General features: G+C 35.6%; 2 protein-coding genes across 10 annotated transcripts in view; one reads left to right on the top strand and one right to left on the bottom strand.

Moving 5' to 3' along the window:
• LOC101744869 (carboxypeptidase D) overlaps nucleotides 1-13,099 on the top strand; it is a 25,254-nt gene extending 12,155 nt beyond the window's left edge. Inside the window, exons 3-13 of one of the 9 annotated variants that reach the window (XR_009973693.1) lie at nucleotides 1,671-1,835; nucleotides 3,040-3,173; nucleotides 4,884-5,020; nucleotides 5,266-5,453; nucleotides 6,927-6,956; nucleotides 7,055-7,231; nucleotides 7,428-7,546; nucleotides 10,388-10,564; nucleotides 10,784-10,876; nucleotides 11,294-11,453; nucleotides 12,602-12,699. Coding sequence is in view for 8 of the 9 variants with exons in the window: in XM_038012319.2 (XP_037868247.1) it covers nucleotides 1,671-1,835; nucleotides 3,040-3,173; nucleotides 4,884-5,020; nucleotides 5,266-5,453; nucleotides 6,927-6,956; nucleotides 7,055-7,231; nucleotides 7,428-7,546; nucleotides 10,388-10,564; nucleotides 10,784-10,876; nucleotides 11,294-11,401 (1,328 nt within the window). In the remaining variant the exon portion in view is untranslated. Of the gene's footprint in view, nucleotides 1-1,670; nucleotides 1,836-3,039; nucleotides 3,174-4,883; nucleotides 5,021-5,265; nucleotides 5,454-6,926; nucleotides 6,957-7,051; nucleotides 7,232-7,427; nucleotides 7,547-10,387; nucleotides 10,565-10,783; nucleotides 10,877-11,293; nucleotides 11,454-11,866; nucleotides 11,887-12,601 lie in introns of all 9 variants that reach the window. The other 8 variants (XM_062669763.1, XM_038012320.2, XM_038012319.2 and 5 more) reach the window with 8 other exon arrangements.
• Nucleotides 7,567-8,565, bottom strand: LOC101744723 (superoxide dismutase [Cu-Zn]). Its single transcript, XM_004932133.5, has one exon. The coding sequence runs from the start codon at nucleotides 8,203-8,205 to the stop codon at nucleotides 7,600-7,602; it is 606 nt and encodes a 201-aa protein (XP_004932190.1). The 5' UTR covers nucleotides 8,206-8,565; the 3' UTR covers nucleotides 7,567-7,599.

Raw genomic sequence — 13,099 nt, 5'->3', positions numbered from 1 at the left:
ATGTAAAAAAAAAAATAAGTTAAAAGTCTCAACTGTATTGTATATCGGGTTTCCCACTCTTTAAACTGGAACCCAGTAGTGATTCGTAGCACAGATATGCAATTGCGTCACCTTAAAACGAAGACACGGCGTATGGCTGGTAATTCCACGATACGGGGTTCAATTCAAGCAAAAAATAAACAGAAAAATCGCGATTAATAATTATTGTTTATTTGCTGTTTGCGTGCATGAAACATGTTTAAGAATCAGCTAACAGATGAGATGTAGGGAGTCTTACAACGCTTTACGCCAACAGCCTTCGCTGTACGCTCAAAGTACATGAAATATGTATTTACTAAAACAATAAGTTTATTGAATAACATAAACATATTGTTTTCCTATTATTGCTCTGAGGAATTGTTCGGAATGATACCGGCATCTCGTTTTTACTATCGCACCGTCCGCCACCGGAATAGAGTTCATCCATACTACCTGGAACCACTGCGGTCATCCATAGTGCGTTTCCAGAGGTCTTTTTTGCCACGTACCATCCGGCTATGGAATGAGCTCCCCTCTACGGTGTTTCCCGAGCGCTATGACATGTCCTTCTTCAAACGAGGCTTGTGGAGAGTATTAAGCGGTAGGCAGCGGCTTGGCTCTGCCCCTGGCATTGCTGTAGTCCATGGGCGACGATAACCACTCACCATCAGGTGGGCCGTGGTAGTAAAATTATCAACGTGTTTTTAGTTTGTTTTAGATATGTTAGTTTGAATCGTATAATTGCACAATTTAAATGAAACCGGTAGTAAGTCCGTATTTTACTTTCAAATTATTTGTTTCTATTTGAACACTGATGGAACTACGGGATAATCCTAGTGAAGTCGATATGTATTGGATACCTAACTTATATAATATAACTTCGAACTGACTGGTGTCTTCACTGCGTAAGCTGCATAAGCTCACTATGACCAAAATAAGTTCTAGTAAACGCTAATTTTTCAATCATTAGATAAAATATAACCGTCAAGTAACAAGTTCATTCGTAAACTATTTTAAATAATTAATAATGAAAATTCCTATTTTTACTATCATATTATTATAAGATTTATATTGGCCATAAATAAAGTATCAAACATTCTAAATCTATACTTAATATTATAAAGATGAAGATTTGTTTGTTTGTTTGTATTGAATAGGCTCCGAAACTACTGAACGGATTTGATAAATTCTTTCACTGTTTGGAAACTACACTATTCCTGAGTGACATAGGCTATAATCTTTTTTGAAAAAAATTTGGGATCCTAAATACTAAAACTCCAATAAGGTGTAAAAAAAATACCTAAAATATTCTTTACATCGCGTGCCCTGCGAAAACTATTGATGATAGAATAAAATAATGTACTACGACTTTGTACATTACATTTGTACACATTATTATTTACAAAAAGTATCGCGATAGCATATGTCTAACTATTATAGTTATTCCGCACAGTATCATTTTGTTTTAAAAAATAACACAACGTCGAATGAAGACCCGAGTGGAGCCGGAGCGGGCCGCTAGTTACAAATAAAAAGGCAACGTCACGTTTCCGTGGAAATCAAGATCAAATAATTTTATCTTTGATCCAAAGTTTTTGGAGAGTTTATTTTCGAAATTGAGTTTATTAATTTAATTATATATATTTTTAAAGCAGAAGAAACGTCAACCAATCTAGGTGAAGTGGAATCACGTGAAAATGCTCCAGACTTGGAGTTTCAATATCACGATCATGATCAGATGACGCGGTATCTACGTGCAGTTTCTGCCAAATATCCTGAACTCACAGCTTTATATTCCATTGGGAAGTCGGTACAAGGTTAGTCAACCGGTTTCAATAGCATTAAGCGTGTACTTATTTAATGATGAGTCACGCAATATATCTTTAGTTGGTTATTCTTAACTATTACCATAGCTCTATGCGGCTTTATTGACTCATCAAAATTTCCGTATCATTAACTTATTATTTTTTACTCGGGTATAATAAAGTCCTAAAGTTATTAAATTATTTAAGTATGTCAGAAATCAGGGTAAAAACTCGTAAAATCTTCCTCATCACTTGAGGAAATGTTAGTTGATATAAACCTGTTTCAGTGTTCTTCTTGAATACTTAAGCTCACTATATGCCGTACTCTAGTACTCATATAACTTTAATAAGTTATTAAATTACTTCTTTCAGGATTATCTTCTCCATCGTTCTGTATTTTATGTATGTTTCTGTATTTGGGTTTAGCTTAGGTTTCCTTAAAACTTGTCTTTGACTGTAAATTTGTGGTGTGCCGGTTCGACCTGGGCTTCCTTAAGGTCGCTTTGTATATTTGACCATTTGGTAGCCTTCTAGCGATTTCGATTCTTTTGATTTTATATATATATATTTATTAGTTAGGATAGATAGACAAGCTCACAAGCAACCTGATGTTTAGCGATACCTGAAATCAGAGAGTCCGCGATATGAAAACCGCATACATTCGTATACTTCGATCACTATTATTGATCGAAGTTCGTATAGCAGTTGTCCTAACCTTCACACCAAAATACAGGATTGCTTCTTACTAGAATCGGTAAGATTGCACTGTAGTGCTCATCCATACAAACTCGTAATAAACCTTGTCAGTGTACTCATTAAAGGAAGTAACAGTTTACAGTAAGGGATTATTGAAGGAAAATCTGTGAGGTTACTATTACAATGGCCGGATCATAGGAAAGCTTAGAACTTGAAGACCTATTTTCCAATATACCCCCAAACGATTTTTGGCTGACAGCAAAGCCGTTCGTTGTCTGGTCCCAAAACAACCTAACTGAATACTAAGGAGCTCCAGTCCTTGTCTTCATTTCAGTATTCCAATTATTCATAACTCAATTGTTCACGACTGTATGTGGGCGAGGTCATTCATGTAGTGTTTGGACGTTGGCAGCGCCTACTTGGCCCACCCATTAAGGCGAGCCGCGGAGTCTGCCAATTTTAACACAAAAACAAATTACCTAAGAAAATTGTGTACGCATGTATTTTAAAAATGTTACAGGTCGAGATCTATGGGTGATGGTCGTCTCTGTGTCTCCATACGAGCACATGATTGGGAAGCCTGATGTTAAATATGTGGCTAACATACACGGTAACGAAGCAGTAGGACGGGAGCTACTTCTACATCTTATACAGGTAGTTATTATACTATGTTAATAAACTAAAAACAAAACATTAATTTCTTTGTTTAAAAATCAACATTGAATAAATAATTCTGTTTTAAGATGAAACAACACATTTCATGACGCAAAAGGAAGATATTCCAACGAATCCTTTGATCGGTATACCGACAATCAAATAATTGTTCTTATTAAAATATAAAAAGAGATGTGTCTCTCGAACACCCGGTTGGAACGGAGTTGCTTTTGCTATATCTTTTTTGTGTTCCTATTAATAAAAAAAAATAGTCAGTATAAAATAAACTAATTATAAAACGTGAATGATGTCGGTATTGGAGAAAAGCTTCTGGAATATGAGTGAAAAACACTATTTTATTTGCTAAAAATATATAAAATAGTTGCATATTCATAAAACTTGATAGGTTAGCGGTAATGATAAGTTATGGACGTGAAAAAAATCATGTATATTATTATCATATTATGTTGATCGTTTTTTGATTCGTCTAATGGGTAAAACCTTGGTGTATAAATAAGGAAAATAACAGTGAGATGTTAGATAAACAAATTACCCACTTAATGGTGGGTTTTCCAAGGAGGATAACTTAAATTTTTTTTTCCATTAAGCAGTATGTTTCTATGCGTTAGAAAGCACTTAAAAACATAATATGTATTTTGCAGACTGCTATAATGAAACCGAACTTTTCTATTACATTTTCTGGCAGGCTAAACCCTGTTAGTCTCTTTTTAGTGTTTAATTATCATTTCACCGAGTTTCAAATCAAACGGTAGTAAATAAATGTTCAATTTCACACTTCTCATGAGATTTTATACGATATAGTTTATATATGTCGACGTCATGTCCACGACTTTCTTGACCTACTACTACTGCTATTAATAAGTAGTAAGTAAGCTTAGCTTTTTTCCACTCTACCCTTCATCTAAGCTGAGTTACGACGGAGCGTGTTTTAATTTTTTTTCTCCTACCTACGCCGAAAGTTCGGTTTTCCTCCCGCTGTACAGGTAAGAAAGTCTAACTTTTCCTCCCGCTGTACAGGGAAGAAAGTGTAACTTTTCCTCCCTGGGTACTGACAAGTGCGCATGCGCGTTAGTGTCTACGTCTGCTCTCACGCACCTAAAATTCTCCACCATTGTTGTGGTCGGGTAATTTGCAATATTGTGTTTAGTGTAAAAGTGAAATAAACAAAAGGCAATAATATTCAATAGTGAAGTATTAAACAAAGATGAGTTCATCAGATAATTCTTATTCAAATAGTAGTAATTTATTTAAAAATAAAAAAACAGTTAAATTATATTTTTATGAGTACGGGGGGCTCCGTCTGCCAGGGCTTCGCCCCTAGACCCCAAAGGGGCTTGGCCCCTGGACCCCGACTCGGTACTCCACGAACTTTCGGCCTGGTAGGAGAAAAAATAGTATGTGCACCGTGGGAAAATAGTAGGACATCTCATCCCGTGTACCAATGTACTATAGCATTTCATATTGCATGTATTCTGCATTATAGTCATCGTGCGCTCTGGTTGGATAGATTAGAATGCTATGTTTGTTGACATTGAGAATTCATTTCCAAATATATATTAACTGCATTCATTTTGTGGCGTATTTCAATTCCAGTAATAGATAATTTACACATCAACAGGCTCACGATATCATCTGCCTAAATAAGACGAAAAAAAATAATAAAGATACATTTTTTTTAAATTATTTCAGTATTTAGTGACGTCGTATGCAACTGATCCGTACGTGAAATGGCTGTTGGACAACACACGTATTCACTTAATGCCCTCAATGAATCCTGATGGTTTCGCAATATCGAGGGAAGGACAATGCGACACCATACATGGCAGGTAATGTACCGAAGAGATGAATACAATGCATTATTATAAACTGAATTGATGTCGTTCAATTCATAATTTTAAAATTACAAAATACCGTACTTTTGTTATAGTTAGTTTGAATTTTTATATTGTAGTTACACATAACTATTGCGCAAAATTTGTAAAATTGTAATTGTGGATGGTGTGTAGTAAAATAGTCATTATTCTTCTATTTCTGTTCCCTTCTTGTAAGCATTGCATTTCTCGCATTACAGGCACAATGCACGTCGTCATGATTTGAACAGGAATTTTCCCGATTTTTTCAAAGCGAATACAAAACAGCCTCAGCCAGAAACGGAAGCAGTGAAACAATGGATCAGCAAAATACAGTTCGTTCTCTCTGGGTCGCTGCATGGCGGTGCTCTGGTCGCGTCTTATCCTTTCGACAACACTCCCAGTTCTAGTAAGTATTTCGGAAACTTAATGCTTAGCTAGTTATATATACGTAAAAAAATATTGACTTTCCAAACAATTACCTACCGCGCCGTGAATGCATACTGTCCTTTGTCGTTTAAGTCGTCGTGGCCTAAAGGATAAGACGTCCGGTGCATTCGTATGTAGCGATGCATCGGTGTTCGAATCCAGGCACCAAATTTTTCCAATGAAATACGTACTTAATAAAATTTTCACGATTGACTTCCACGATGCTGGTGGTAGGACCTCTTGTGAGTCCGCGCGAGTAGGTACCACCACCCTGCCTGTTTCTGCCGTGAATCAGTAATGCGTTTCGGTTTGAAGGGTCGGGCAGCTGTTGTAACTATACTTGAGACCTTAGAACTTATATCTCAAGGTGGGTGGCATATTTACGTTGTAGATGTCTATGGGCTCCAGTAACCACCAGGTGGGCTGTGAGCAAGTCCACCCATCTAAGCAATAAAAAAAAAACTTCCCGCGTCGTGAATGCATACTGTCCTTTGCCGTTTAAGTCGTCGTGGCCTTAAGGATAAGACGTAGTAAGGATAATTCGTATGTAGCGTTGCATCGGTATTCAAATCCAGGTACCAATTTTTCCAATGAAATACATCTTAACAAAATTTTCACGAATGTCTTCCATGATGAATGAATAACACAATCTAATAAAAATCAAACCCGCAAAATTATAGTTTGCGTAATTACTGGTGGTAGGACGTCTTGTGAGGCCGCACATGTAGGTACCACTACCCTTTTTTTAACGCTGGGGAATCAATTTAAATCCCATCGAGCTCTATTTGAAGTGAAGCAGTAATGCGTTTCGGTTTGAAGGGCGGGGCAGCCATTGTACTGTTAAAAGTGAGACCTTACAACTCAAATCTCAAGACGGGTGGCGGCATTTACGTTGTAGATGTCTAGTAACCACTTAACACCAGGTGGGCCGTGAGCACGTCAACCCATATAATCAATAAAAAAAATCGTTTTGAAATACAAAAATGTGTTCACGTGATTTGCACAACACCTATGCTATACAGCGGTGTCCATGATGCCAGAAACTTTCTATCAACCACCTACAGCAACCGCACCTACAGCACCTACAGCAACAGCTGATCAAAGATTATGTTACAAGAAAAATAAGTATTTAATATAAAATAAAGCATATAAATAAGCGTTGGAGGAATGTGATTAAATAATGGCCGTGAACTGCGATTTTATCCTAGCTCAACATAACAGCCTTGTGGCCAAAAGTGCGATTCCGGGAACGCGTACCATTTTTTTAAATATTACCTACCTGGATTTGAAGGTATAGTCATATCGTTTGATACGAATACATCGAATGTCTTATCTTTTAGACTACGATCACTCTACGATTATAGCTTGATAGAATTACTTTTCAAAGAAAAATGACAAACAGACATATAGGTAGTGGTTAATACACATATATTTGATTTACACGCTTCTAAAGGAATATGCAGATCATCAGTTCTGTGTTCTGGTGACGTATAATTAAATACATATGTTTCAGTAATTTAGTAGATTAAATTAATATGCTAATAAGTTTTTATTTTCTCCCAACATGTCCCCTGCAAGCAGTGTTTCAAAACTATGAACACACGCCGTCAATATCTCCCGATGATGATGTCTTCAAACATTTGTCCTTGGTATACTCTAAAAACCATGCCAAAATGTCTCGAGGTGTCTCTTGCAAATCGGGATCACCAAGATTCGAAAATGGCATTACAAATGGAGCGGCCTGGTATCCACTGACAGGTAAATAAACACATTCAACTAAAATAATTCCCTTTAGAAAATAGAAAGCATTACCAAATGATCTTCGACCAGCCTATACGGTCGTACAAACATAATTACAGAATTATAATAATAGCTTGATTTTTGTAAGCAGAGTATGTGTAAGCTTTGTATTACCGTGTAGGGCTGTACTCTGGATTTATTGTTATCTTTACAGGTGGCATGCAAGACTACAACTACCTGTGGCACGGATGTATGGAAGTCACTTTAGAAATATCTTGCTGTAAATATCCCCCAGCCCACGAATTACCCAAATACTGGCAAGACAATAAACAGGTAACAGTAAACACATAACGTATCTGTTAAAAATATTTATTTATCAAATAAACTTAATTTAAGAACAGTAAAAATACTGCAGCCAATACATAAAGTACGATCAATGGAAACGATGTCACGGCTGAATTCCACACAACTGGTGATCTAATACCGATGACTCCGCAAGCTACACGTGGTCCAGCATTACCAGTCGTCAGGGATAGCTCGTGTCCTCCCAGTCCGAGATCGTCTTCTTGTTCATGCAGCACAAGCGTACGACCAATAATGTTGTTTTTTCCACGTAGAGTTATCAATCTATCCACAAAGTTCACTGTAGCTACAGGCTCTTGGTTTCCAACAAAAACAACATTTCCAAGATCACCAACGTGACGTACATTGTGATCTGGGCCTCCATGATTGTTGCCTTCAGGGTCGAAGTGTGGCCCGGCGGCGTCACAAGTGCTCGTGTCTCCGAGAGCATGAACATGGAACCCGTATCTCCCGGCCGGTAATCCGGTTATAGTACCCGTTATATGGAGACCTTCCGAAGTTTCAGTAAAAACAATAGTACCCGTAATTTTTCCCGATACTAAATGGGCTACAGCAACTCTGTTCTCACCGTTGGTTCCGCTTGTAAATACGCATAGGAAAACAAAAACAATAATAGTCACTATCGCCATTTTTAATAAATCAACAGACGACTTTCTTGAGCCAGGTATCTCACGTGAATTACACAGCGTAGTTCGTCTTATCTCTCATTTATCATGCTGATAATTTTGTTGTTGAAAGCATATTGGTATTTATTTACACACGTATTCTTATTTAACTAATACTATTTCTATTCTCTATTTCGTCTGATCGTATGTGAATAAATAATTTAATACATACATCTCGGCGCAACGTCATTATTTAGTTAACTAAAAATAGTTAAAGTTAACTGTTTCCTTAATGTTACCCATGTCAACAACTTTTATACTAAGAATTCATGACTAAGCTACCCCCACTTTCTACTATAAACACGAGTGCCTCATGTCCTTACGGATCCATCAGGTCCAATAGCCCTTGCATTAGACGCCTTTAGCTCTAACACTAGGAGAATGGACCCCGGTAGCCGTACTCGTCGATATCGGCAAAGAGTTCGACGTGCAACCTAACCCATGCATCAGCCCGCTAAGTTTCTCGCCGGATCTTCTCAGCGGGTCGCGATTCCGATCCGGTAGTAGATTCATTCGCGAAGCAGCTATTCTGAAGTTGTTAGGACTCCTTTGGAGGCACTCGGGCAGCTGTTAGCAAATCCCACCTCTTGTGGCTGAGACTTTGCTCGCCTATCTGTCCTGGTGAAACTGGAAAGGTCTCCGGGCCACAAGTTATCCTTCAATCATAATTAAAAAAAACGAACTATTGTCGCACAAAATATTCCGGCTCGAGCAGTCGAACGTAGCGTAGCTCTCTTTTGATAACATTGTACGCTTGAAATGTAATAAATGGAATTAATTGGCGTAGTGAGTCTTAACTACTATCACTTTAAAGTGCAATGATGACGTTAAAATTTTAAACATCATGGAACTAGCCTCATGCCATCATACACAATATTATTAATTCAACAGCAAGTAAAAAAATATACTCGATCTAAAAATTTAATTATTGGACTCGTAGTTTCTTTTTTCGCTTTTCAATTATCACTGTAAAAGTTACGAGAAATCGAGTTCTGATACAATTGAAATTTCAATATAACGTCTGAAATAGGGTAACGACATTTATGGGGTCATTCTTTCAAAATTATATTTACGTATATATGTATGTATAATTCCATGGTTGTTGGTAATAGCCATCGCGAAATAATTTGACTTCTAATGAAATTTAAACAAAGATGGCGTCAAAGATTGCGTGAGTCCGCAAAATAATTAATCATTAAAACGACAACTTCAAAAATGTTGCTTTACGAGATAAGGATTAAAAACTATGAACAAGATAAAAACAAATCGCATTATTATGATAAAAATATTTTACTAGCTACAATAAAAAATTATGGTCATAAGACTTTGATTAAACAAGACAAATTTAGTCAAAAATCCTTTGTCCTACTTGTACTTGTACTTGTAAATGATGGTAATAGATATTGATTTTATTGGAAGATCATCGTTTTCCTGTATTATTTAACTTTATTCATTTATCTGTAAAAGCTGTGTTGGTTCAGAAAGGTATATATGTACTTATACCTAAAATAATAATGATTCATCTATGAAATATTTCTTATTACAAAAGATGCCACTGACCGACGTCTTTACTTAAAAATCGTGCTCCGTGGTTCGGGTGTTCTTGTTGAAACCTTTTATAAGTAATTATGTAAATAGCCTAACGGTCCACCTGCTTTTAAGTTGTAATAAGAGCTATCGCATGCGTGAATGTCATTGCAAATCTTAACACATAAGGTTAAAATCTCAATTGTAATGTGCATTTAATGTCTGACCCATGCCTTCTACTCGGAATGTATGACTCCTTGCTGCAGAAATGGACAGGAACGTGGTACCTACACATACATGCTCACAGTACTTGGTAGCAGGTACCAGTAGCCACAAATGAATGAGCCTAAGTACCATCTGTGGTACCATTATGTGGTTATCAGAGTTCATAGATTTAACATCGTACATACCGTCGCTCAGCTTAATAATGTCATCATAACATAATGTCGAAATATAATTTTTGTTCCATAACAGCTTCGAGCTAGTTTTTCCTTTACGCTGGAAAACATTTACAAGATAGTAGTAATAGGTACCTACACAAAAAATTAAAGCAAAAGTCATTAGGCCTCGAGATTAGAAGCACAACACATATTATATCAATACCTATGTTTTTTTTCAGTCTCTTATAAAATACTTAGCGGAAGTACACCGAGGTGCCCACGGCTTTGTCATGGATGAAAATAATAATCCAGTAGAGCGTGCAGCTATCAAAATCAAAGGACGAGATGTCAATTATCATACTACTAACTTCGGAGAATTTTGGCGCATTCTTTTACCCGGAACGTACCGCATGGACGTAAGATTTGTGATTTATATTTGAAATTATAACTTAAAAATCAAAGGTCAATATCAATACGCTCTAATTTGAAAGAAATCCTAAATTTATCTCACTATATTTTCGAACGGTATTGACATATTTTGTTACTTCATATCTGCGCTTGGTATTGACTTTGATTGTGATTAACTGATTCTTTAATTATATCTGATTTCATCATATTCGATAAATGCTTTGCAGATTTCGGCGGAGGGATATTTACCACAAGAAGTAGAATTTATTGTTATTGATAGCCATCCAACGCTATTAAATGTTACTTTGCGTTCCGCGAAGGTACGTGAAACGATAATATTACGATATGTAAATAATATGTGAAAAATTCGTGCAAGTTTGTAATATTTGTAAATATTAGAAGGGTACCAAAGTGGTTAGGCCTAGTTTGCCAATTTAACCACTAATTCTGTCATGTTTTCACGTGAAAATCGGTGTCTTGTAAATATTTATTGATGTGAAACATCTATAGCCGCACGTAAAACCGATTTAAATTTGTACTAAGCAATAAGTTTAGGTTCAAATTTAATAAGATACTTAATTGAATTATTACTATAGTAGAAATAGTTAGAACAAGGGCGGCAACAAAAAAGAAGAACCATTTTAGATTATTACACTGACTTATCGAATTTAACTCGAATATTCGTGTTATTAGTACAGGTAGTTTCTTACACTGTAGTTTTTATTGTGGGTATTTAGGATGTTACAACCCGTCCAACAACAAGCGAATCTGAAGAAGCGATGACCACCTCAATCATTACAACCACAATGGACCCTGAAGAAACTATTGTTTTTCCTGAAGACTAGTTACGAGTCAGTTCAAAAAATACTTTAATTAAGGATCGAAACATCGCTGTGGGTTCATTTCGTTCAGTATAATTTTAACAGTCATATATTCGTGGATAGGGATGGCATAGGTGACATCTAACATTCGAATGAAACTGCTTTTTCCATCCGATACATAAATAGGCATCAAATTTAATTTAATTTAATCTACTTCATACAACTTGTTCGAAAATCTACATATGCGTTACTTAATCTAAAATAATCTAACAAATTCGTCATGCTTAACTAACTATTGTATTTTTTATCTATTATAATTATGTGGAATGTTGTATTTGTAACAATGGTGTAATCATATTCATTTGTGAATTAAAATACATACTCTAATATTTTCAATTAAATCTTTTCTATAACCACTTATCTTAAATATGTAGATTGAAGTTAACTAAACACGCATGTTTAATGAACCTAATAATATGTTCCTTTTAGTTTCTCCTAAGGACAAACAAGTAAGTGAATACAAAAATATAATTTCCATTAATAAGCCTTTAGACACATAATAATTCTTGCGAAGAAAATACGTCTATAGATTAGATAAGTTAAAAAAAATTAATAATATTAAACTATATGGGTAGTTAAAAAAGGAACGTTAATAAGTTAGATAATTCTAACTTAGAGGGATTGGTGATTGTAAATTTGGCACGATCTAACGGAAGATTATTCTACATACTATAAGAATATTATATAATACATACTATAATATAATATAATATTAAAAGCAGGTCTTCCATTAAATTAGTTTTTCTCTGTTATTGGCAACAGCAAATCAAAATTAGAAGCATAATTTAATGAATTAGTGGAAGGAAACGACGCAGTGGTCACGGTCATAGTCCGATCAAATTTACTCTTTTTTTTACTTTACACGTGGCGGTCGCATTTTGGCAGTTTCTAAACTGAAGAATTAGATGTTTTTTTAATTTGAAATTACTTGTAACACATAAAATACTATGTGACCATGATCACTGGGCTCATCTTGTGCTGCCAAGGTGGTATCATGAAAATTGTGTCACCACACCTCTCCCCTAGCACATTGCTTCCAAAGACGATTCAAATAAGCTGCAGGTGTGCCTAATACGGGATTTAAAGTATGACACGACTGCAAGTAGTGATGTTCTAATAGAATAAATAGCAGTAAAATTTATATAGAGATGTATATGTTGCCAGCGCATAGATGGAGGTCCATACTACAGACCCCTGCCACCACCGCCGCGTGCTCCTCCAGTGCCCACACCTTCTACCGGGATCTTCGCATCTCTTACCAACTCTTTCAATAACATGGTGTCGAATTTCTTTGGTTAAAAGCAATTTAAAAGATCTTTTATTATGTTAAACATCCAAAGAATTTAATAGTATCAAAATGTTAAAATAAATAGCCTCTACATAGTTTGTTTAATAGGAAAAATGTAAAATTTATTACACAATAAATCTACTTAGATACATATTATTATGTACATGCTCGTACATTTCTGACAGGAAAACTTATATCTTGTTCCAAAATAGTCAAATACTTTGTTGAAATTGTTGTCTCAACTCTAAGATCTCCTTTAGATCGATAAATGTCTTTAGTTCGAAATTAAGTTGTAAATAGTAGTAGTAGCAATGTTTCTAGAACTATTTATTTTATAATTGTGTACCTATTTAATTAAATTTGTTGCAAATTTA

Source organism: Bombyx mori, chromosome 8, assembly GCF_030269925.1.
Source record: "Bombyx mori chromosome 8, ASM3026992v2".
Classification (NCBI taxonomy): domain Eukaryota; kingdom Metazoa; phylum Arthropoda; class Insecta; order Lepidoptera; family Bombycidae; genus Bombyx; species Bombyx mori.
Note: the sequence above shows the minus strand (reverse complement) of the source record. Positions and strands in the feature narration are given on the sequence as shown.